The sequence below is a fragment of the Ranitomeya imitator genome, chromosome 5 (genome assembly GCF_032444005.1).
Source record: "Ranitomeya imitator isolate aRanImi1 chromosome 5, aRanImi1.pri, whole genome shotgun sequence".
Classification (NCBI taxonomy): Eukaryota; Metazoa; Chordata; class Amphibia; order Anura; family Dendrobatidae; genus Ranitomeya; species Ranitomeya imitator.
Window position 1 is genome coordinate 634627954 of NC_091286.1, and position 27282 is coordinate 634655235.

Genomic DNA, 27282 nt, shown 5'->3' on the forward strand with positions numbered 1-27282 from the left:
CTTTTCTCTTTATTCTAGAACATAAGCAATTTTCAATATAATTTTCCTGGCTGGATAATCACTTTAGCCTGGACAGGGAAAAAGGGATTATATTTATTAGCAGCCACTTTGACTAAAATGAAGCCGAAATTAAAGATGATTAATGTAAGAACAGTATGAAGAAAATAACAATCACGTAATGCAGTATATAATTAAGTAATATGACAGCAGATTGGGGACATACCTGGCTAGGTCCATACAGTCATCGGTGAGGGTGGCGGAGGAGTTGAAGTATTCTCTGCTGGCAGCCAGCACCAGTTCCGAGCTCTTCTCGTACTTAACCCTGTACTGTGGCTTGCCTTTGGAGCTGATGCTTACGGGAAGGTCTACAGAGGTTGAGTTACAATGCATCATGTGTCCAGCAAGCTGGATATTATCATGGCGGCCCGAACATAGCAAACTCTCAGCAAAGATCTGAAAAATGTAAAACAAAGGTTGCAGAGTCACAAACAGTGAATCAGGCAAAAGGCACAACATATCAGATAATCATCCAACATCCTGACACTGAACGTCTGGTCTCAGGTCTGAAGGTTGTTTTTCTCCTATTATTATTATTATTATTATTATTATTTATTGTTATAGCGCCATTTATTCCATGGTGCTTTACATGTAAGGAGGGGTATACATAATAAAAACAAGTACAATAATCTTAAACAATACAAGTGACAACTGGTACAGAAGGAGAGAGGACTCTGCCCACGAGGGCTCACAATCTACAAGGGATGGGTGAGAATACAGTAGGTGAGGGTAAAGCTGGTCATGCAGCGGTTTGGTCGATCGGTGGTTACTGCAGGTTGTAGGCTTGTCGGAAGAGGTGGGTCTTCAGGTTCTTTTTGAAGGTTTCGATAGTAGGCGAGAGTCTGATGTGTTGTGGTAGAGGGTTCCAGAGTAGGGGTGATACGCGAGAGAAATCTTGCATATGATTGTGGGAAGAGGAGATAAGAGGGGAGTAGAGAAGGAGATCTTGTGAGGATCGGAGGTTGCGTGTAAATAAGTACCGGGAGACGAGGTCACAGATGTATGGAGGAGACAGATTGTGGATGGCTTTGTACGTCATGGTTAGGGTTTTGTAGTGGAGTCTCTGGGCAATTGGGAGCCAGTGAAGGGATTGACAGAGGGGAGAGGCCGGGGAATAGCGGAGGGACAGGTGGATTATTCGGGCAGCAGAGCTTAGAATAGATTGGAGGGGTGCGAGAGTGTTAGAGGGGAGGCCACAGAGCAGGAGGTTGCAGTAGTCAAGGCAAGAGATGATGAGGGCATGGACTAGGGTTTTTGCAGATTCATGGTTGAGGAATGAACGGATTCGTGAAATATTTTTGAGTTGAAGTCGGCAGGAAGTGGAAAGGGCTTGGATATGTGGTTTGAAGGAGAGATCAGCGTCAAGGATTACCGCGAGGCAGGGAGCTTGTGGGACTGGGGAGAGTGGGCAGCCATTTACTGTAATGGATAGGTTCGTTGGGGGGGTCGCGTGAGATGGGGGAAAGATGAAGAATTCTGTTTTGTCCATGTTAAGTTTCAGAAATCTAGAAAAGAAGGATGAAATAGTGGACAGACATTGAGGGATTCTGGTTAGAAGGGAGGTGATATCTGGTCCAGAGATGTAGATCTGTGTGTCGTCAGCATAGAGGTGATACTGAAAGCCATGAGATTCTATGAGCTGTCCCAGGCCAAAGGTGTAAATGGAGAAGAGCAGGGGCCCAAGGACTGAACCTTGTGGGAATCCGACAGATACTACTAGCATCTGACTCAAGTTGGTGGCCTGATCTAAGGTCTAGGAGGGCTAGAATACATCTAAGGAGCTTAGTTTGGGGTTGTCCACTAATGAATTACTCTCTTTATATGCCTAGTAAAATTATACTAAAATTGAAATAATCAGTGGCCCTTCAAGAATTTTCAACCTTCAAAGCTTCAACCCAATTTTGAAGACTACAGCTCATAATGTTGATAGGCTACAGTGCTAACGTGATAAATAATATCACTGGGCGACATGGCGCCTGATGCAGAGTCGGTCAAGGACCTATTATTATATTAGGCACATTTGTGACCTTGTAAAAAAAAAAAGAGTAATCCAGCAGTGGACATCCCCTTTTAACATAGGGCGGCTTGAAAATATTTGAGGGGCCTGGTCTAGGAGGGCCGGATTATTTTTAAAGGCTTTGGTCGAGGGTCTGATAATATAGGAGGGCCTGAATATATTTAGCTGATCTGGTCTGGAGTTTTGATAATATAGGGGTGCCCGAATAGATTTAGGGAATTTGGTCTGAGGTCTGATATTAAAGGGAGTATTCATGAGATTACTACTATTTTATATATTTTTATGGGGTAACAATTGTTAATACTTTAAGACAATAACATAAGCATGACTTAAATGGCTGCCTCCACACCACCGAGATATTCCTCATCCATCGGATGTGGATAACCTGTTGATCGCTGGGAGTCCGACCAAATGGGACCCATAGAGATCCAGAGAACGGGTCTTGAAAGGATCAGAGGTGAGAATACTTGGCATCAAGTACATTAATTATCTATGGGACTGCCGGACACAGCCAAGATCTTTCTTTAGCAGTCTCATAAATAATTCACGGAGCAGAAGTCAAGAATCCGCCGTTCAAGACATGGTTCCAAAGTGCAGATTTCTGGATAGGTAAAGTTCCCTCCGGTCAGACTCCCAGCAATCAACAAGTTATTCCCTAGCCCTGTGATAGAGGAGAGCATGATATTTTGGGAATATACCTTTAACAAGGTTGTTTCATCTTTGTTAAACTACTTTGTAAAAAAAGCAACTTTTCCCTTTACCGCTAACTAAAAACCCTCTCCGCTCTCACTTTGTGGTCTGCTCATTGCCTAGATTACCGGCCACCTCTGTGGTGTTTGATGTGAGGCAAGAAGTGCTTGCTTGCTTGCTTGGCAAGTGCAGATCTGAACATGGATGGATTACTGGATCTACCAACCTTCAGTGCTACTAGACTCCTTCGAAGCGTGGATCATGGGAGAACGCATCATTTATGCCAGCGGCAAATCCATAGCACTGATCCAAACTGTCAATCAACATGAGCACACCACCCCTGGCAAGCAGGAAGAGGAGCAATGCGCTCCTGAGCATAAAACATGAGGAAACCCCTGAAAAAACTGTAGCCCCTTCACTCCAAGTTTTCGGCTCCAATGGTCCCCATCGGTCATGCAGTGATGACCTCATCTGATCAAACTAATCAATAACCTCAGCGGTCACATACATAGACCAGAGTGACCGCCGAGGCAAGCGACTGACTGCAGCTGTCACGTGAACAATGGGTGTCAGGGACCACCGGAGAAGTGGCGCAAAGTGCTTTATTTGATGCTTAAAGGAAAATGAGGTGCCAACTGGAAATGTTTTACGTTTTGACATCTCATTAAATATCATACCAGACCCTCTAAATATATTCAGACCCTCCTATATTAAAATCAAACCCCTGATCAGACCCCTATCTTGACTCAGACACCAAATCATCAGGAAGCAAATAAAAAAAAAAAAAAAAACCTTAACTCTTTCAATGCCACTACACCTCATTTAACCATGAGGACGTTGAGTAATTTGTGGCATTAAAATAGTGCGCCACTGACTATAAAAAATGCAAGCTTGGGTTGTTGTTTTTCTTTTTTAAGATATTTACCAGTCATTTGCAAACAATAGCCACCCACCTACCAAAAGGAATTACAGCGGAGAAAGGCAGGAGGGGTGGGGAGCAAAAGAAGAGCAGCAGGCGCTAATGGAAAAGGGTGGGGGGCACATGAGAAAGCAAATATGATAGTTTCTTCTGCTGGGCAATGAGGTAGCACTAACGTTGTAGAAAGAAATGGAAATAGATGGAAACTGCGCCTAAATTCATTTTTCATGGCGAGGCAGCGGCGTCTAAACATGATATTATTTTAAACTCATCTGGAGCGAGATGGGACTGTCATCCATTGTATCAGGGCTGGGGACAGTGATGTATAGGTGCTGCTGCGGGAAGTGCTGCTCCTGCTTACATCAAGTGTAGCTGTGCTTTACAAACACATTTCCCAGTATCAGATTGAATATGTATGGGGCCGCGCTGTTGTGCAAAGTCCTATCTTGTATAATGTATGATGGATGCTGGTGTCGCGGCACCTCTGGGGTCTGTCCTTGGCGCAAAGCTTTCTGCCCTGTAGCTGCTCTCTTAGCAAGCCGAGGAGACGATCTGGGCTTTATAAGGTGTAGCATACTAATCGCTTTGCTTCATTATCCCCAGAAATATTTACTTTTCCCCGAATACAAAGTTTCCATAAAAAGTTATTCCCAAAGTATAAAAGTTAGAACCTATCCAAAAAATGGATCAGAACATGAAGATCTGAAGATCGAGAGGGGTCTTATTGCTGGCACCCACCACCGATCCAGAGAATGGGGCTCCGAAATGCACCCTCTGAATTAAGCCGCGGCTAGCCTATACAGGACCAAATCTGTGGGTAGGTATGGGGAACAACACTTAAAGGGGAACCCGTCAGACACTTTTGCTACCAAAGAGCCAAGAGTATCATCACAAGTCCTGTCTTCAAGGATGTCAACTGTTATGAACTGGTGGTTTAGGAGCAACATGGGACGAGCTCTGAAGGAGGTGGTATCTGTACTGACCGCAGTTCCTAAGCTCAACACAACTCTAGAAGTAGCCGTGGGATGCTCCTGTCACTCCCTAGGCACCTCGTCACAGCCTGAGAATAACTACCCCTAAAGATAGAAACAAGAAAACTATCTTGCCTCAGAGAAAATCCCCAAAGGATAGATAGCCCCCCACAAGTAATGACTGTGAGTGGGGAGGGAAAAGACATATGTAGAATGAAACCAGGATGTAGCACAGGAGGCCAGTCTCGCTAGATAGATAGGACAGAACGGAATACTGTGCGGTCAGTATTAAAAACTACAAAAATCCACACAGAGTTTACAAAAATCTCCACACCTGACTAAAGGTGTGGAGGGTAACACTGCTTCCCAGAGCTTCCAGCTTAACTGAAATAATCCATACTGACAAGCTAGACAAAACATTGAATGCACAGAACGAATAAGTCCACAACATGTGGACAGAAAAGAGCAAAGAAAGGACTTATCTTTGCTGAACTGGTCAGGATATCAGGGAAATCCAAGAGAGATGTGAATCCAACCAGGAACCATTGACAAGTGGCACTGGCTGAAGGGAAGAGCCAGGCATAAATAGCCGAGCAGAAAGACAATAAGTGAAAGCAGCTGCAGACTGCTAAATCCAAGGAGCAGCCATTCCACTTAAAACCACCGGAGGGAGCCCAAGAGCATAACTCACAAAAGTGCCACTTACAACCACTGGAGGGAGCCCAAGAGCGGAATTCACAACAGTCAACCAAGTCATATTGGTCAGGAGCAAGACATGGCAGGCTTGTGTTGACCCTTTAACGTCTCCACATCGTTCATCATTCATACAATGAAGCAGAATCAGCCATGACGGAATCCAACACGAGAGACAAGAAGGTAATCCTATATTTGGACAACATACAGGAAGATAAAGTAAAATATTTGCCTAAATCACTTACACAGAGACAGGGAGGCAGCACTATCTATGCCTACATCACTTTCATGATGAAACTGAGAGGCAGTAATAACAAGAGTTACACACAGACAGGGAGGTAGTACCATCTTTTCCTAGATCACTTACAGGAAGAGACAGGAACGCAGCACTATCTTTGCCTAAATTGCTTGCATTAGGAGACTAGGATAGAGTACTGTCTGCTTACAATTTTTTTTTTTTTAACCCCTTCATGACCGGGGGATTTTTCGTTTTTCCGTGTTCGTTTTTCGCTCCCCTCCTTCCCAGAGCCATAACTTTTTTAGTTTTCCGTTAATTTGGCCATGTGAGGGCTTATTTTTTGCGGGACGAGTTGTACTTTTGAACGACATCATTGGTTTTAGCATGTCGTGTACTAGAAAACGGGAAAAAAATTCCAAGTGCGGTGAAATTGCAAAAAAAGTGCAATCCCACACTTGTTTTTTGTTTGGCTTTTTTGCTAGGTTCACTAAATGCTAAAACTGACCTGCCATTATGATTCTCCAGGTCATTACGAGTTCATAGACACCAAACATGACTAGGTTATTTTTTATCTAAGTGGAGAAAAAAAATTCCAATCTTTGCTAAAAAAAAAAAAAAAAAAAAAAAAAAATTGTGCCATTTTCCGATACTCGTAGCGTCTCCATTTTTCATGATCTGGGGTCGGTTGAGGGCTTATTTTTTGCGTGCCGAGATGACGTTTTTAATGATAGCATTTCGGTGCAGATACGTTCTTTTGATCGCCCGTTATTGCATTTTAATGCAATGTCGCGGCGACCAAAAAAACGTAATTCTGGCGTTTCTAATTTTTTTCCCGCTACGCTGTTTAGCGATCAGGTTAATACTTTTTTTTATTTGATAGATCGGGCGATTCTGAGCGCGGCGATACCAAATATGCGTAGATTTGATATTTTTTTTATTGATTTATTTTGATTGGGGCGAAAGGGGGGTGATTTAAACTTATGTTTTTTTTATTTTTTTCACATTTTTTTAAACTTTTTTTTTTTACTTTTGCCATGCTTCAATAGCCTCCATGAGAGGCTAGAAGCAGGCATAGCACGATCGGCTCTGCTACATAGCAGCGATCTGCTGATCGCTGCTATGTAGCAGAATTGCACGTGTGCTGTGAGCGCCGACCACAGGGTGGCGCTCACAGCGATGGGCAATCAGTAACCATAGAGGTCTCAAGGACCTCTATGGTTACCATTCACAAGCATCGCCGACCCCCGATCATGTGACGGGGGTCGGCGATGACGTCATTTCCGGCCGCCCGGCCGGAAGCGGTAGTTAAATGCCGCTGTCTGCGTTTGACAGCGGCATTTAACTAGTTAATAGGTGCGGGCAGATCGCGATTCTGCCCGCGCCTATTACGGGCACATGTCAGCTGTTCAAAACAGCTGACATGTCCCGGCTTTGGTGCGGGCTCACCGCGGAGCCCTGCATCAAAGCAGGGGAGCCGGCATCGGACGGTATAGTACGTCCGATGCCGGTAAGGGGTTAAAGAAGAGAAAAAGGATGCTCATAATAGTTTCCAGAATGGGGTGTCTTGGCTATGTTTGCCAATAGAATCAATTAAAAGAAGAAAGGGAGGCAGTACTATCTGTAACATACAATATTTTGTGAAAAAAAGTCATGTGACGATTATTGTGAAACCATCTAATTACTCCGGTATACAAAAATGGTGGTTACGTAGTGGTTGATTAGATTATTTCAGACACTGAAAGTGGAAAAATAACTGTAAAAAAACATTATTCACATAGATGTAGATATAAAGATATAACACACTCATTCAGGGATTTCATTCTTTGAAAAAAAAAAGAAAGAAAAGGCTAAGTGTTCCCTGCGTATGATAAACATCTAATTTCCTGCCGCGCTCTATTATATATCTTTACTGCCGTCATTTTTTCTCCCTTCGCTGACATGCACACCATATTAAATGTAGATTCCTCCACACAGACATATTTTCACACATTAATTCCCATCGCTGTCAATTAGGGGAAGCCGACAATTACCCACCGTCGCTCCTCTAACAAAAAGCTTGTCACATGACAGGTACGGATATCCCAAACCTGTCACTCCATCAAATAGGGAAAAATCTGCGCCTGTTTTTCGTACAACGCGGTCCCAAGGGGATATTTGTGGAATCTATTCTTTCTGGAAACAATAAAAGAGGTTAATATAAGCACGTAATGATTATTTGTGGCAGTAAGAACTATCGGGGCACGTCCACACTGGGCAATTTCCTGCTGAATCAGCAGCAAAACGTGCACATTTTACCTGCAAATTGTCTGGATTTCACCCCATGCATTGCAGAGAAATCCATAGTGATAAATCTGCATGGTCTTTTTCCGCACAGATGGGGTTTTTGCATTGTGGGGGATGAGATTTGTGAAAATATCATCAACTTTACCACCATCATAAAACGCCATAACCCCATGAATAAGCAAAAAGCTCATGTGTCAGGTGATGTATGCGGACGTAAAAATCATCATTGAAAGCAAGGTAAATGGGATGTGCTCCTGATAACTTGATGCTGTTTAGATCTTAAAGGGAATCTGTCAACTGGTTTTTCCTATATAATCTGACAGCAGTATCATATTAGGGCAGAGACACTGATTCAAGCGATGTGTCACTTACTGGGCTGCTTGTTGCCGTTTTGTACAACATCCTTGTTTTCATAGCAGGACTATTAATGCTGAGCTGTGTGTCATCCTGCTTAAACCACCAATCAGAGGAGGGGGCGGGGTTACAGATTGGCTGGACTGTCTTGCACGTGACACCTAGTCCTGCAGTGTTAATCTCCTGTCAATAAAGCACTGATTGTGTTGAAACTACAGCACACAACCTGTAAAGTGACATTCCCATTAAAGGGAGACTATCAGAGCAGAATACTGTTGAAACAAAGCACAGGCACTCAGAGCACCAAGGCACGGCCAAACAGGTCAGTGACCTTCCCACCTGCTTGATCTCCATCCTCACCCTACCATGATAGCTCTGGTTTCATAGAGACAGCGAAAGGTGGAGATAGTTGGAAATATCCAGGTATATAAATCCAGAGCGGTCAACCAAAGAAGAGGTGGTAGAAATTGGGGGAAAACAAGCAGGTAGGAAAGTGCATTTAAGTGTTTAGCCATGTAAAGGGTGCACAGAGCGGTGTGCTTGGTTTCAACAGTCATTTCAACAGTCATTCTGTGCACACATAATAATCGTTCTTCCCCCATCGATTTTCAACATCCTGTGTAAATGGAACAGTAAAAAAATCATTATCCATAGTCAACGATCTATCATTAGTAAATCTCTAAATTAAACAAATTACTCTGGATCAATGAGAGGTGGCTGCATATTAATTTCTATAGTGTGCCCTGTGACCAGAATCCATCTCTAAGAAGAGTCTGCACAGGCCATGTATCAATGGTTGGTATGGATAAGAGCGGGTTTTGTTTGACCAAGCTGGGGTTCGCTCAGCCGTGTAGGAGTAGTCAGGGTCTGTTCTGTTTAGTTAGCGCCTGGACAATGCAAGGAATTTAGGTTTGGGAGTTTGTTTTGATGCTGAGCAACCTGTGGAATGAAAAAATAACTACACGTGATTGTAAAAAAGTTGCATTGCCTGTGTGATTGCTACCTAATGCCTAAAGCCTATGAAGTTCCAGAGATCCAGAGAACACAGGCAATTACAGTGCAAAGACTGAATGTTCTGGGTAAAGGCAGCTATAGCATTGTGTACACAGTCTGGAAGCATGGGGGAGCTTACTAAACAATTGGACAAGATTCAGCAACAGTAGCAGCAGCAAACCCAACAGGAGACCAACAAACTTCTGACTGAAGTAACAACAGCAACAGTAGCAGAAGTTAAAGCAGCAACTTCGGCAGCAGCAGCAACAGTTAGGGTACCGTCACACAGTGCAATTTTGATCGCTACGACGGCACGATTCGTGACGTTCGAGCGATATAGTTACGAGATCGCAGTGTCTGACACGCTCCTGCGATCAGGGACCCCGCTGAGAATCGTACGTCGTAGCAGATCGTTTGAAACTTTCTTTCGTCGTCTAGTGTCCCGCTGTGGCGGCATGATTGCATGGTGTAACATATATCGTATACGATGTGCGCATAGTAACCAACGGCTTCTACATTGCACATACGTCATGAAATTATCGCTCCAGCGTCGTAGATTGCAAAGTGTGACAGCAGTCTACGACGCTGGAGCGATATTGTTACGACGCTGGAGCGTCACGGATCGTACCGTCGTAGCGATGAAAATTGCACTGTGTGACGGTACCCTTACAATAAGTTCAGAAGCAGCATCAAAATCAGATGGCTTTCCTGGAAGAAACTGTCAAGCATGGAAAATGGTACCACCCGCTAGTGAGGGTAGCCTAGTGAGGCAAATTGTATGGGAGGTCGTAAAGAAGATGACTCTGGAGGATGATGCTGAGACTTTCCTGACTGTATAAGAGAAGGTGGTAGACAGAGAAACTGCCAGCCAGACTAAGAGGCAGAGGTCCTTTCTCAATACCTTACGGGGGAACCGCAAGAAGCGTAATATGACCTTGCCCTGCAGGATGCCAAGACCAAGGAATACGATGAGCTGAAGGAGGAGATTATGGCAAGTTTGGGAGGTACCCTGACAGTCCGGGCATGGCGGGTGCAGCTCTGGCACTACCAAAGGGACAAACCTCCCTGATCCCATATGTTCAACCTGTTACACCTGTGCAAAAATGGCTAAAGCCAGAGACCTGCTTTTCAGTCCAGAAGATGGAAAAAGTGGTACTGTACTGGTTTATCCACTGTGCTGTATTGGCTTATTCACTCACTAAAGAAATGCATTCAAAGATGACCTTCTGAGCCTCATGGAAAGATACTTGGCCATGGAGGACTCCCTGACCAATCAGCCTGAGGTCACATTTCTGGGATACCCAAAAGTAGGGGTCCAAGCCTACATTTGAGGGACGACTAAAGACCCAGGAGGGGTCAGGAGCGGGTTCAAAGGTTACAACTCATACAATTATCTGTTGGAGCTTTTGAGTCCCGGGTCATACATCAGCAGTTTGTCCCTTGACCTTGGAGTCGATGGACTGCAGAGTAGGCCGGCATTACTCCTACTTTACCCACTCTGCCTGCATTTTTGTTCCTCATTCTGGCAAGGGACCTTAGGAATACCAGATGACTGATGTCCAAGTGACGGGACTTCTGGACTCAGGGAGTTTGGTTACCCTGGCAAGGGTCACAATTCCGCATGTGTAACACCCTGGAAATGGGGTGGGGAAAGGTGTATCCATGGTGAAGCAAAGAACTACTCCATGGCCCAGATCGACCCACACAGACTGTGGTTCTTTGTCCCACCAAGTGGGAATGGTCAAAGAATTGTTGCATGCCATTGGTCGAGATTTTTCATTTCTTCTGGGAATTGTGAGCCAAGGCTGTGGCACCAAGAGATCTAATATATGTCGTCAGGAGTCAGCTGTGGTACCAAAGTCACATGACGTAAAAGATGAATTTACATTCATTGTGCTGGCTAGAAAGGAGGATGAGGAAGCATCAACTGAAGCCCGTACTTTGGAAAATATAAATAGGGCTTGCCAGGAGCCGATAGTTTCCACTAGTGGTCAGGCATAATATGTTGTGTTGTGGGAATAAAGTGAAGGGACAGGTAAATGAGACAACCCTCTTTGAGCCAAGAGAAAAAATTCAGGGGTATAATCGGTCGGCTTGAGTGGGTATTTGTGTTAGTGCCCACATGTCAGGACAGGTTCCTTAACCAATGGCAGGGGCCCTATAAGGTGGTAGAAAAGGTGGGAGAGATAAACGATGGAGTATACTGACCCAGGAAAAGGAAGCTTTTTCCCATATATTATGGCAACCTGCTAAAACCCTGTAAGTACAGGGACCCACTAGAAGACCCTGGCTTGTTAGCCCAAATAAAAAACAACATTCCGAAAGTCAAAGTAGTAGGAAATTTGTCACCTTCCCAAAGACAATATACCGTACATGGAAATTGGTACCCAAATATAGGGGTACAAATATATGTGCCCAAGTAAAGAGCAAGATTTGTCAAAAAAAAAAGCCCACCACACAATACTCCAATCTGTTTCTTATAACTTCAAAAATCATTAATTTCTGGAACCATCACTAAATAGGAAGCGCATGTCTATTTCTGAAACACAAAGGGGGTCGTGAATGTTTTCACTTTTTTCCTTTCATTTATTACTTGCATTATATTACTGTGGAAAATTGACATATTGTAGATCTGTTGAAACTCCCTGATGCCTTTTCAGAAAGATTCCTACGTAGCTTTATAATTTGCTTTCAAAGCTTCTCCTGGGAGAAGGGGAGACTGGCAGTCGTATCCAACTAAATCGGTATATTGTAATAAAAAGCTTCAAATGATTTACAACTTTTAACAGATGTCAAGCTTTGTAAGTAAATTATGCCACTCGCGAGCGTGTTCGGGCTTTGTGCGCTCGCTTGATTAAAGTGAACATGCAAATAAACAGCGCGCATCAACGCAAATTCAGACCGTACAAACAACTTGGCCTTGAACATCGAGAGATGATGTATTGTATTAAATGGATAGCGTGCGGCTTATGCATCAGATTACAGGTGGGGAGTGTTGCAGCCGAACACTGCTGATGTCCCCCCGATCTGTGCGGAACACAAGTACAATGTATTACATTCCTACACATTCTCTTTACACATACTCATTTGTAGCAACAGTTTTTCCATGCGTGAAGTCAAAGAGGGTCTCCAGAAAAAGTATAAAAAAAATTTAAAATACAAAATAGAAAAGGAAATTCCTAAATACCTTTAATTAGCAAATCACAGTGGTTTTGCCTATGGAGGTAATCACTACAGGAGCAGTGTGAACAGCCTATTCTTACATCAGCACCCATGGTGTCTTCAGCATTAGATCAGACAGACATGGTGGACAGCAGTGTGAGCAGCCTCTTCTTACGTCAGCACCCATGGTGTCTTCAGCATTAGATCAGGCAGACATGGTGGACAGCAGTGTGAGCAGCCTCTTCTTACGTCAGCACCCATGGTGTCTTCAGCATTAGATCAGGCAGACATGGTGGACAGCAGTGTGAGCAGCCTATTCTTACTTCAGCACCCCTGGTATCTCTAGTATTAGATCAGATAGATATGGTGGACAGCAGTGTCAGCGGCCTCTTCTTACTTCAGCACCCATGGTATCTTCAGCATTAGATCAGACAGACATGGTGGACAGCAGTGTGAGCAGCCTCTTCTTACGTCAGCACTCATGGTATCTCCAGTATTAGATCAGATAGATATGGTGTACAGCAGTGTGAGAGGCCTCTTCTTACTTCAGCACCCATGGTGTCTTCACCATTAGATCAGACAGACAAGGTGGACTGCAGTGTGAGCAGCCTTTTCTTATACCAGCACTTCTGGAATCTCCATTATTAGATCAATAAGACCTGGTGGACAGCACTTTGAGCATCTTCTTCTTACCTCAGCACTTCTGGAATATCCAGTATTAGATCAAAAAGGAGACAAAATTTGAGAAATTCGGCATGTTCAAACGGAAGTAGATAAAAGTAAAACTATTACCAAGGATGTTTGCCAGAATTGCATCAGAGGTATTTAATGTATTACCTGAACTAGTTCATGGTTTTATTGATTTGCAATAAAGACCTTTTACTTTTATTTACTTCCGTTAAGACATGTTGAATTTCTCAAATTTCGTCTACTACTGCTGAGCACAACAGCGAAATTCCTGGCACCCATAGCAGTTAATTAATCTATCCTGCATCCAGCTCGTATACATAGAAGATGGCGAGCACCGTTTTCTATAAATATTAAGATAATACAGACAGAGTGGACACAATGTGACCAGCCTCTTCTTACCTCAGCACCTCTGGTATCTCCAGTATTAGATCAGATTGACAGGGTGGACAGTAGAGTGGGCAGCCTTTTCTTACCCAGGCACTCCTGGTATCTCTAGCATTAGATCAGATAGACTGGTAGACAGCAGTGTGAGCAGTCTCTTCTTACCTCAACACCTCTGGTATCTCCAGTATATAGACAGGATGGACAGCAGGGTGAGCAGCCTCTTCTTACCTCAGCACCTCCGGTATCTCTAGCATTAGATCAGATAGACTGGTAGACAGCCGTGTGAGCAGCCTCTTCTTACCTCAGCACCTCTGGTATCTCTAGCATTAGATCAGATAGACTGGTAGACAGCAGTGTGAGCAGCCTCTTCTTACCTCAGCACCTCCGGTATCCCCAGTATTAGATCAGATCGGGTGGACAGCAGTGTGATCGGCCACTTAGCTCAGCACTTCTGGAATATTAGATCATATAGACACGGTGGACAGCATCGTCTTACGTCAGCATCAATGGGATCTCCAGTAATAGATCAGACTATAGACTGTGAAGACATGGTCCTAAACACAAAATGGGTCGGCGTTTCCGACTGCACATGAACACAGTCTCCTGTCTTATAATCTAGCACAAGTTTCTTCAGTGTAATTCTATAGTGATTACTTCCCATGACAATACAATATTAATGTATTAATTAATGGTATTTATAAAGACTATTTGATTCATTAATTTCTTCTAATCCCGGAGAACCGCTTTGAAGGAGTTGTCCACTATAAGGACTACCCCTTAAGCTAAATGTGTGGCGCCGATAAATTAGTAAAGCCTATACTCCCCTCCCGTGCCAGCGCCGTTCCAGCTGTGTTCGCAGTCGCTTTACCCGGGGCTGTGATGCGGTGTTGTGACATGTGAAGCCGGCGCCCAATCGGGGTTGGTGTCACTGTCCCCGCCTTTGGACAAACTGAACATTAAGAGGGAGTCAGATCAGCTGCAGTCCAGACTTCCTCTTCATGTTCACTTTGGCCAAAGGCAGAGACAGTGACACCAGCGCTGATTGGGCGCCAGCGTCGCGTGTCACAACACCACATCGCATTCTCAAGAACGCGAGTGACGACACCGCTGGAACAGAGCAGGCATGGGAGGTGTGTATAGGCTTTATTATTTTATCGGGGCCGAAAATTTAGTTTAAAAAGGGGTTGTCCTAGTAGTGGAAAACCCCTTTAAAGTTCCCTTTACAGGGGGGGGGGGTTGTACATTCCTGATCTGTGACTCGTGTATAGCAGCGGAAATGCTGACTACCAAACTTTAAAGTGGGAATAAAAATATCATGATTCGGGCAGCACATGCTCCAACGTAAACAGAAGATTTACTGAAGATGATAGACAAAATATATGGTGACTGAGTGACGGTGTTATGGTCTGCCCCCCTAACAATCTGCATCAGCCTGTGTAAAGTCAGCTAGCAGAAACGTGCTTATAGACTCAAGTCAGATCTGCCTTATGAATTCAGGGATTTTTTACTACTGGAGCAGAAAAACCATACCAAGCTGACAGAGTTGAGCAATAAAATTCAAAGGAACCTGGCCCAGCACCCATGGACTACAGATGTGGCCACTGGCCCAGGGCACTGCAAGAATCGTTGAGCACAGGGCATTTCAGATGCCGATTCCGATTAGTGGGCCCAGCGATATCACACGTGAATCATGACATTGCAGGGAATGACTAAGCACAAGAAGCACTGCGTTAGCCACAACAAGATGGTGGTTTACAGGGCTCTGCTAAGAATATATTCAAATTATACCATTCATTTGAAGCCATGATTTACACAGTTGTACCGGTGATATGAACAATTCAGGAAACAGGCCAAAGCAAAGACAGAAATGGCTGTTAAGACGGAGATTCTCTCCAATTTTGTCATTAGGGAATGGCGATTGGGTACACGTACTCGTAAAAGTAGTTGTCTCTTCTTCTTCCTTCAGGAGCACACTTCTCCCCTTACCTCTCTACTTCCTACTTACTAGGGAGCATTGAGCTCCTGAAGATTAACAGTTCTGGTGTTACACACCTATCCCAGGCTCCGCTTCCTCCTCTTGGGTCCGTTGCCCTCTGTTGTGCACCACGTCAGATTTTTGAAAGTTCTCATGCATGGATCAAGGACATCTTCCCCCTAGACCTACTTAGTGTCCATTAACATACACCAGTGTCTTCGAATTGAGCGTTTAGACCTTTTGCTCATACACTTGCTTCCATCCCTACTGGTCGCCACTTCATCCGTCCTGCTGATCCTGAGATTCCAGTGTGTGTCAAGTTTTCACTGCCCATGTGCCTAACAGCTTGCTGCATCAATGCCTGAGGTCTGAGTGCCTACCTGACCAAGAGCTTCGAGGATCCACCTCACCTGATGAACCAAACATCAGGCCAGCCGTATGGCTGAGTTACTGACTTCAACTGTGCACGTTCCCACGATGCAAGCAAAGACAACTTTGCCTCTACCACATCGGAAAAGCACAGAGGCCTGAAGCTGGCCGGATACTGTGATCAGACAAGCTTTAGGCTACGTTCAGATTAGCGTTTCCCGACGCTGCGTCGGGAAACGCAGCGGCGACGCACGCGTCATGCGCCCCTATGTTTAACATAGGGGACGCATGCGTTTTTCTTGTTGCGTTTTCCGACACGTGCGTCGTTTTTGACGCTAGAGTCGGACGCAAGAAAATGCAACAAGTTGCATTTTTCTTGCGTCCGATTTTCGTCAAAAAACGACGCACGCGTCGCAAAACGCAGCGTTTTTGCGTGCGTTTGCACGCGTTTTTTCGTGCGTCGTGCGTTGCGTCGCCGACGCAGCGGCGCGCAACGCTAATCTGAACGTAGCCTTAGAGCTCCGCTCAAACTTTACGGCAAAGAGCCTGCAAGCAATGAGCTCCTCAGCTTGAAGGCTGGCCACCTCTTATAGATGGCAGCGGTGGCCAGTAATCTACACAATCCGCATTAAACAATAAAATTAGCACTTCATTCCTTGAGAAAGGAGAGAATGTTTAATAAGAAGTAACTCGCAAAGATGCTTGTTTTTACATTATGAGCAAACCTCTTTGAAATGTAAAATACATTTCTCATCTGCAGCCGGAAACTTGAGAAAAACTCGGCTCAAACTATTTACGAGAATTAAAAAGGGACCATATGAAATGTTTGACACCGCTAATGCTAAAACGTATTTCACGACATGATGCCGGCTTGTAAGAAGCGCTTACGTCTCCAGTACAGATCTTAATTTCATCTAATAGCTTGTAAAAATTATGCGCTGTCTCCATCAAGTGACAGAATACTCTGAGTGCCGGAGGGTAAAACCGCTGACCTGCATCTCATTAAGGGAAACACATAGATGGAAAACCAGGGAAGTCACCTAGACTGAGGAATATCTGGTACTAAAAAAAGACGGGGAAAAGCCACACACTGCGGAGCAGGCAAATAGAGAATCTCCCCGAGCCCTGGGACATCTCTGCAGTGTGTGGATTTCCCACTGTTTCTGGTATTCCTGAGTGCAGGTGCAGGTGCCTTGTGAAAGTATTCAGCTCCCTGGAACGTTTCAACCTTTTCCCACATATCATGCTTCAAACAAAGATACCAAATGTAAATTTTTGGTGAAGAATCAACAACAAGTGGAACAATTGTGAAGTTGAACGAAATTTATTGGTTATTTTACATTTTTGTGGAAACTGAAAAACTGAAAAGTGGGGCGTGCAATATTATTCAAGCCTTTTACTTTCAGTGCAGTAAACTCACTCCAGAAGTTCATTGTGGATCTCTGAATGATCCAAAGTTGCCCTAAATGCCTAATGATGATAAATATAATCCACCTGTGTGTAATCAAGTCTCCGTATAAATGCACCTGCTCTGTGACAGTCTCAGGGTTCTGTTTGAAGCACAGAGAGCATCATGAAGACCAAGGAACACAACAGGCAGGTCCGTGATACTGTTGTGGAGAAGTTTAAAGCTGGATTTGGATACAAAATGATTTCCAAAACATTAAACATCCCAAAGAGCACTGTGCAAGCGATCGTATTGAAATGGAAGGAGTATCATACAACTGCAAATCAACACCCGGCCGTCCCTCTAAACTTTCATCTCAAACAAGGAGAAGACTGATCAGAGATGCAGCCAAGAGGCCCCTGATCACTCTGGATGAACTGCAGAGATCTACAGCTGAGGTGGGACAGTCTGTCCATAGGACAACAATCAGAAAAAAGCCATTTCTCAAAGATATCCATAAAAAGTGTTGTTTAAAGTTTGCAATAAGCCACCTGGGAGACACACCAAACATGTAGAAGAAGGTGCTCTGGTCAGATGAAACCAAAATCGAACTTTTTGGCAACAATGGCAAACGATATGTTTGGCGTAAAGGCAACACAGCTCATCACCCTGAACACACCATCCCCACTGTCAAATATGGTGGTGGCAGCATCATGGTTTGGGCCTGCTTTTCCTCAGCAGGGACAGGGAAGATGGACAAAATTGATGGGAAGATGGATGGAGCCAAATATACAGGATCATTCTTGAAGAAAACCTGTTGGAGTCTGCAAATGACCTGAGACTGGGACGGAGATTAGTCTTCCAACAAGACAATGTTCCCAAACATAAAGCAAAATCTACAACAGAATGGTTCACAAATAAACGTATCCCGGTGTTAGAATGGCCAAGTCAGAGTCCAGACCTCAATCCAATCGAGAATCTGTGGAAAGAGCTGAAAATGGTAGTTACCTGCCGATAACGGTATTTCTCTGATCCCATGATGGCACCACGGAGAGAGGGGTCCGCCCCCAGGGACAGGAAACCTACAGATGAAAAAGGGCGTACCTCTCTCCCACATCAGTTGGATTACAGAGCCTTATACAGAACTTCAGCTGCAACTCAATAATTGCACAAATTAAACTTAACCTATTTAACTTAACAGAGGCACCGTGACTAAAATTAATTACTAGAACATTACCAAGTGCACACCTGTGTGTGAAAAGGGAGGGAATATACGGGTGCCATCATGAAATCAGAGAAATACCGTTATCGGCAGGTAACTACATTTTCTCTATCCCCATGATGGCACCACGTAGAGATTTGAATAGATAGAACTCTTAGGGAGGGACCACTGCCTCTAGAACCCTTCGCCCAAAGGTATGATCAGAGGAGGTCAAGTCTAAGCGGTAATGCTTGAAAAATGTAGACTGGGAAGACCAAGTGGCCGCTCTACATATCTGTTGTATTGAAGCGCCAGCTCTCTCCGCCCAGGATGATGCCACTGCTCTGGTCGAATGAGCTTTTATGTTCTCTGGGATGACTGTCCCACAGGATGAGTAGGATAGGGCAATGGCATCTCTTATCCATCTTGCTAACGTGGCTTTCGATGCTTTTTGTCCCTTCCGTGGACCCTGGAAGTAGACAAACAGAGCCCTATCCTTCCTGCACTCCCTAGTGGCTGATAGATATTGGACCAGACATCTTCTTACGTCTAGGGTATGTAGTGTTTTTTCCCCCTCATTTTTAGGGTTGGGACAAAAGGAGGGTAAAGAAATTTCTTGCGTTCTATGAAACTTTGACGCTATTTTAGGGAGGTAAGCCGGGTCAGTTTTTAGAATGACTCTGTCATCAAGTATCTGAGTAAAGGGCGGGCATGAAGATAACGCTTTTATATCGCTGACACGACGAGCCGAGGTTAAGGCCACTAGGAGTGAGGTTTTTAGAGATAAGATCTTTAAAGGAACTTCTGTCAGGGGCTCAAAGGGAGGTTTGGTTAGAGCGTTTAGTACGAGGTTTAGATCCCATGGAGGAGAGTTGTGGAGGGGAATGGGTCTGGACCTAGATGAGGCTTTAATAAATCGCATGACCCACCGATTTCTGGCCAAATCATAATTATACAGTGCTGCCAAGGCTGCTACCTGAACCTTTAGAGTGCTTGTAGCCAAACCTCTTTCCAGACCTTTCTGTAAAAACTCAAGGATTTTCCCTATAGGAATTTCCCCGGACGGGTCTGCCCCTGATACTGACATAAATTTTTTCCAAACTTTCCCATATATTTTAGTGGTTACGGGTTTTCTACTCTGTAAAAGAGTGGACATCAAGTTAGGAGAGAACCCTTTGTCCCTTAGCAACCCTTTCAAAAGCCATGCTGTCATGTGTAAATTTTTTACATTGGGGTGAAATACTGGACCCTGGGACAGAAGTTTCGGAGTGTCTGGTAGAACCCATGGACTTGATATGGACATTTTTCTTAGCCAAGAAAACCATATTCTGCGGGGCCAGAATGGCGCTATTAGTATCACTGTAGCTCCCTCCTCCCGAATTTTCCTCAGCACTAAGGGGATGAGCGACATTGGAGGGAACGCATAGGCAAGGTGATAGTTCCAAGGAATTGTCAATGCGTCTAGAGCTACAGGGTTCCCCCGGGGATCGATTGAGCAGAATGTTTTTACTTTGCGGTTTTGGCTGTTCGCGAATAGGTCTATTTCTGGTAGGCCCCAGAGATTCACGATTTGACCAAAGACCGACTGGTTTAACTCCCACTCCCCCTGCTTTAAGCATGTTCTGCTCAGGAAGTCTGCAGTTTGGTTTTCGGAGCCTTTTAAGTGGAGAGCTGTCAAGGACTTTAGACTGTGTTCCGCTATGTGGAAGATGGATTGAGTTACCTCCATCAGAGCTCGACACCTGGTTCCCCCTTGGTGGTTTAGATATGCAACCACTACCTGGTTGTCCGAAAAGACTTACGTGATGACCGTGAAGGAGATATAGAAAGTGTGTTAGGGCCAGTTTTACCGCTAGCAGTTCTTTCATGTTGGAAGAGTCTAACTCTTGACTTTTGTTCCAACTCCCCTGTGCCACTTGATCGCCTATATGTGCTCCCCAGCCCCAGGGGCTTGCATCCGTCGTTAGAATCTTCTCCGTCGGTAGCGCCCAAGGAACCCCTTTGGTTAAATTCCCTGGGTCTGCCCACCATGCTAGGGAGTGTATCGTGTTTGGTGATATACTTAACTGCCCGTCTAAATTTCCGTGCAGAGATATGCCTAAATTTAAAGTCTCCCATTGTAGATCCCGGGAATGACGTTGTGCCCACTGTACTGCCGGGATACAGGCAGTCATAGAGCCCAGCAGGGACATTGCTCTCCTCAGAGTAGTGACTGGGGATACCGTCAGCTGTAACACTGCCTGTGTCATTTTTTGGACCTTCTCCTGAGGAAGATAGCATGTCTGCGTGATCGAGTCTAGGACTATCCCTAAGTACTCCTGTACCTGGGATGGCACCATTTTGGACTTGGGTATGTTTAGCAGCCACCCTAGACTCGACAGAGAAGCAATGACCAGATTCAACTGTTGTTCGCAGTGTTGAAATGAGTTCCCTACCACGAGGAGGTCGTCCAGATAGGGAACTATTAAGATATTCTGTTCCCGTATGTGGGCCATTACCTCTGACATTATTTTCGTGAATACCCGAGGAGCGATAGCTATCCCGAAGGGGAGAGCCCGGAATTGGAAGTGTTTTACTTCCCCCTGGATATTCACTGCCAGTCTGAGATATTTTTGATAATCTCTGTGGATGGGCACATGGTAATACGCGTCTCGTAAATCTAGAACAGTCATGAAACACAAGGGAAAGAGTATTCTCACGCAAGCTTTTATTGTCTCCATTTTGAAATGTTGTATCTCCAGGAAACTGTTTAGTTTTTTGAGATTTATGATCGTTCTGTACGATCCGTCCGTTTTTTTGCGGAGGAAGAGAGGAGAATAGAAGCCCGTGCCTCTTTCCTGGCATGGGACTTCTTGCAATACACCTTTCTGAATTAGGTTCAGAATCTCCTTCTGGAGAGCTGACTGTTCGTGTGATTGTTTTTGAGGCGTTACCATGAAGGAGTTGCCGGGAGGGATACGAAATTTGAATTTGAGGCCTTCTCGTATAATACCTAGAATCCAAGGACTGTTTGAAATTCTTTCCCAGGCTGGAAGAAACTCGGCTAGTCTCCCTCCGACCCGGGGAGTACCTTCATTGGGATTTTTTATTATCTGGAGGGGGGGGTTTGTTGAACAAGAAGCCCCTGTTTTTGTTTCTTCTGTCTTCCCATCCATCTTTATTTCCTTTTGGAGGTCTTCTCCGCATGAACTTTCTGTTCCGAAAGGAGCGCCTATATGACTGGTTGGGGAACCCGGGGAAAGATTTCTTTTTATCTCCTGCTTTGTCGAGGATGTCGTCCAACGTTGATCCAAACAGGAATTCACCATCGCAAGGTATTGAGCATAGCTTGGTCTTTGTCTGCAGGTCCCCCGGCCAGCACTTTAGCCGGCCTGGCTGCTAATCTTGCTGAGTCCACCGAAGCGTCCGCCAAAAAGGCTGCCGCCCCTTTCATCATGGACACTGACTTTTGTATTGTCTCTCTTGAAACTTTCTCCTTTAGTTGGGAATCCAAATGCTCAAGCCACACCATTAAGGCACGGGCCGTGCAGATGGCTGCGATGGCTGGTTTTAGACCCCCTCCTGCTGCTTCCCCGGAGTTCTTTAAGAAGGTGTCTGCCTTTTTGTCCATCGGATCCTTTAGAGTGCCCATGTCCTCGAAGGGCAGGGCGAATTTTTTAGAGGCCTTTGCTATGGCCACATCCAGTTTGGGAGCCTTGCTTCAGGATGAGCAGGCTGGGTCATCGAACGGGTACTTTCTCTTGGGGGTCAAGAGAACTTTATCCGGTTTCTTCCATTCTTTTTTGATCAAAAGAATGAATTTTCTCATTTATTGGAAATACTCTTCTTTTCTTTTGTTCTAGTCCGCTGAACATTATGTCCTGTGCTGTTCTTTTAGGACGTTCGTCTACCAGACCCATAGTTGTTCTGATGGCCTTTACCAGTGCGTCTGTCTCCTCGATGGGGAAGCAACTGTGTCCCCCCTCTGATGATAGTGAAGAGGTCTCGTCTCGGATGTCGACGAGTCATTAGAGTCAGATGTTTCATTTTCTGATTCGTCTATACTGGATTCGGGAGACTTATGACCTGATCTATGTTTTTTCCTCGGAATTTTAATGCCTTTGAGGGCACTCTCCACTTGATTTTTTATTAGTGTTTTCAGGTCTAATGCGAACGCCGGAGATTCCTCCTGAATGGCATAGCTTTTTTTCCGATGAGGAAGGTAGTTCTTCCGAACATATCGCACACTCTTTGTGCTTTGATTTGCCTGTACATTTTCTTCCCTAGGAGAAAAAAGTAATCTCGTATTACATTATTACTTTCACGTAGATCACTCACCCCTTACGACTAAGAGATACAGTCTCTGGCCTCGGGACTATATCCACTGGATTCGTCGCCGGCCGCGTATTTTTCCCAGAGACTCGGCTGCGTTGTGACCCTGAGCGTCCGCTGCTGCTGCGCTGCTGGGAGGAAGCGTTTCCCTTGCGCTGATGCTGTGAGTGCGGATGCCGCAGTACTTGCTCAGGTGATGATTGTGCACATTCCTGTGCCTCTTGCTGCTCTTTACCGCTCATAGTGCTCTGTGTTTCCAGCAAAGAGAGGGTTTCCCACGCTTCCCTCTTAGAGAACGCTGTTTTCTAAACTTGCCGCCGGTAGAAGCGATCATCTGCGCATGCGCGCGCGTCACTTCCGGTTCGCGGCACAGGCGCCCTATAGGGAAGATATTATCGTGGACGCCTGTGCACGCGTTCTTTCGTTCCGCCCTTGCCCGCACTTCCGGTTTGGGCGGCGGTGTCCAGCGGTGACATGAGGCACTTTTGCGCGCTCTAGCGCTCCTGTGCCTGCTATGGTAGCGTAGCCGCCGCTACCTCCATGTACCGATTAGCGGTACAGAGGCTGTATTGGTGACCGCCGTCACCTGCCTCTTTCCTCCCACTTTTTTTTTTTTTTTCCCTCACTGGGGAAGGCAGGCTCGATCCTCTTCACTGCCTCCCCCTGCAACACTCACCCATAGGGCCCGCCGACCCCCGTGGTGGTGCTTCAGGGTCGGAAGAAAAGGGAGGAGAAAACCTGCTGGACCCAGCCATGACAGGGCGCCCCCTGTCAGGAACCGACCGGCCAGCTCCCTGGAATCCCACGAAGAATCCTTCAGGTACGTGCTGTAGGTTCCCCGTCAGGGACAGGAAACCAACTGATGTGGGAGAGAGGTACGCCCTTTTTCATCTGTAGGTTTCCTGTCCCTGGGGGCGGACCCCTCTCTCCGTGGTGCCATCATGGGGATAGAGAAAACTGCTGTTCACAAACGATCTCCATCAAACCTCACTGAGCTCGAGCTGTTTGCCAAGGAAGAATGGGCAGGAATTTCAGTCTCTCGATGTACAAAACTGAATAATATTGCACGCCTCACTTTTTGAATTTCCACATATGCAAATTGCCTCTTCTGAGAAAAAGAGGACTTAAACTCTATAGCGCCACCTGTTGGAAGTAGCGATCCTACAAGTCACAATCAACCCTTTAACGAGTTGTGCAATATGACTTAGGATAAAATCCAAATCAATATCTCAATTCGCAGACACGGTGTTTCGGGCTGTTGGCCCTCGTCAGTGCGAAGCATGAGAACTGATTTGGCTAGGTGAGAGGCTCTGGAATTTGTCAGGATTCCCTGACCCGCTGCCACCAATTTGTCACGATTCACACCGTGACCGTCACCCCTACGTCACAGATCGGGGTGACTTTAGGCCAACAGACGGCTATCACATGTGCAGGGGGGCTTATCTTAGTTATCCCTCCACTGCTAACAATGCGATGAAAAAACACACACAAGGCTATTGACCTCTTAGTTTACAGCAGGGGCTTATTCTAGGTATCCCACTGCCCTTCAATATACCACGAACTGCATGGATTTATGTATATCCCGCTTACAGTTCCACTTAACACTTACAGCTCTCTGGCGCCCCCCTTACTCTCAGGTCAGATTAGGTACTGCACCCTGGGTAATTAGTCGCCAGACAGGCTGCCTGCTATGGACTGGCTATTGGGCACGCTGCAGCGACGCGATAAACTACTCCCACTCAGGCAGGAACAATAATTATCAACGCCGCAGTCGCTACAACATACCCCAAAAGTCTGCACATGGTCGCTGCCACCAGCTTCGATTAAACGGGTCTGAAGCTAACCCAACACAGTAGCGTATTTCCCTTCAGAAGACTTAGGGTACGTTTAGAGCATGGAGACAGAACTAGTATATTATTATACTCCATAAAGTTTCAGGCAGTGTTTTATCAAAATATTTTACAAAGATGTTACAAATGAATTTCCAAAATTTAAAATAACCAATAAATTTTGTTCAACTTCACAATTGTGTTCCACTTGTTGTTGATTCTTCACCAAAAATTTACATTTGATATCTTTCTGGTTCAAGCATGATATGTGGGTGGGAAAAGGTTGAGAAGCTCCAGGAAGCCTAATACTTTCGCAAGGCACTGTATTTTCCCTAATGAAACGTGTGACACCGGAACGGTACTGGCACAAGTATAGGACTTTTTTTTTTTTTAAAGGTGTAGACATACTGATTGAAAAAAGGTTGTCAGAGTAGAGGACAACCCCTTAAAGCCTAAAGGCCCCCATAAACATTAATGAGAATGACGGCTCCAGCCGATGGTCTAAACTTTATGGGGGTACTGGGCAACTGATAGTCGGGAAAAATGTTGATCGGACACGTTTGATTTCGGACTGCCGATCACATGTTCTTCCGGAGATAAGCCACCACTTGATAGTTGGCGACTTTGGCGATAGTTGGAGTTCTTTGAACACATGAGAGCTCAACCAAACAAGTGCTCCTGTGTACTGGAGAGTTGCCAGAGACGGCTGTCGGCTAACAATCGCCTAGCATCGCTTGGCCAATAGTCATCTAATATGTATGGCCGTTTTAACTAGTATATTGAAGTTAACAACATAGTTTAAAGCAGTTGTCTGGACTTAGGCGTGCACTGTGCGTTGTGAGGATTCTCTAGTACAGGGAACAGGCGGTCATGTGATTTGAATACTTATGCAAGTTGCATAGTTTCGGCCAAATTCCAACTAGACGTGTCCAGCCTCACCCAATACACTTGCATTGAGGGAGGCCATGCACGTCTAGTCGACATGTGACCATATGAAATCAAATCTCTTACTTGCAGTCATGCGTCGCCATTAGAGAATCCAGCCAGCGCATAGTGCGAACACTGTGAGCAGTCACAAGTCTACAGTTGGACTGGTAAGGCCGGATAACCCCTTTAAGTAGCCAGCTTAGTTATGACTCCGACTTCACTTGGATAGGAGAATGTTATCTTGTAATGATTCATTTTCCAGACATGTGAAAAACCTGATTTATGACTTTCAACATGCATGTCTGATTACATCAGGCGGGACCAGTACATGCAAAGCTTCTGCAATAGAGCCCAAAATGAGGACGTATACCATATCTCGCTCATACAGCTGTATGGGGGTAGTCACCGACAATACCGTGTTGTGCTAGATCTTCTCTGTGTAGAATGCAGTGCAACACCGTACAAGAGGGACCATTGGTTGGAAAAACTCACAATCCTACCAGCGTGCTCATTAAATGATCCCAAATATGACTATATGACTAGATGTCGTCTTTATAGCAGCACTTCACTTTCAGGTCTACTACTCAGTATGGATCAATTCCGCATATAATAATAGAGGGTCAGACATTGGGTTTTCTGACACCGAGCTGCAATGCTAAAACAGAAGGTTTTTAGGTTCACTTTGCTAAAAGTTTAACCGGCATATGTTGCATCATTAAAGCTCATCTGTCCTTTCACACAAATCCTGACAAAAAGCATGGTAGTATTGCTGCCATCATCCCCCACAACAAAGTAATGCTGCTTCTGTTGAACAAACCCTTTTTAAAGGGAATCTGTCATCAAACTTTGGCTATGTAATCTGAGAGCAGTATAATGTAGGGGCCGAGACCCTGATTCCAGTGATGTATCACTTACTGGGCTGCTTGCTGTCATTTCGATACAAATCACAGTTTTCTCCACTGCAGATCTTGCAGAGCTTGGAATGCTGAGCTTTGCATAACCCCGCCCACACCACTGATTAGCAGCTTTCTGTTAATACATAGCAGCCAATCAGTGGTGGGGTCGTGGCTGGACTAGGAGGTATGAGGCACTTAGTTCTGTAGTGATAATCTCTTGCTGATAAGACACTGATTTTATTGAAACAGCAAACACAAAGCATATAAAGTGACACATTGCTGAATTTGGGGTGTCTGCCTTTACATCATACTGCTATCAGATTATATAGAAAAAACCTCCTGAGAGATTCTTTTAACAATGTCTGACAAGTTCTTTTTAAGATATCCAGAAACTTTCCAGATTTTCATGTTTTTGTATCACCATTTCGCAAGCGCTATAGGTGCTAGAACTTTCCATCACTTCCCAGGAAGCAGTACACATGCAACTATCCAATGGCTGCCCTGAACTAAAAGCTGGATTCTCTGTCATGCCTGAATGCATTGTGAAATAAAAAAGCAGGAAGAGAAAAACAACAACCAGCCACCATTTTCTTGTAATCTGTTGGTGTGTTTGCTGGAGGTGGATTACACTTGACAACAGGCAGTGGACAGCAAAACTAAGACAACTAGGGGCAGCCACTTTATTATAACAATTTATAAACTGATTTGCTGATTATTTATCACACTTTTTTTTACTGAAGAATTTATAAATCAGAAAAAAAATATATAATAAATTATATATCTAACGATAGTAAATAAAATAAAAAAAAATCTTAATAAAACAATTTCGATTTCATTTTTCATTTCAGGAAAAGACACCGGCCGATGTGGGCTAAGCTTTCTGGACTGTCAGTAATGTCCAAAAGCAAGCGGAGGGCAGCCGACCAGAAGTGAATA

The 27282-nt window shown here is 44.8% G+C and overlaps 1 protein-coding gene across 1 annotated transcript in view; it reads right to left on the bottom strand.

Annotated features, from left to right (window-relative positions):
• The window catches only part of NBAS (NBAS subunit of NRZ tethering complex), an 854371-nt gene that overhangs the window by 556249 nt on the left and 270840 nt on the right, over window positions 1-27282 (bottom strand). The window contains exon 30 of the mRNA XM_069728113.1: window positions 224-453. Within this exon, the coding sequence (XP_069584214.1) occupies window positions 224-453 (230 nt within the window). The remainder of the gene's footprint in view (window positions 1-223; window positions 454-27282) is intronic.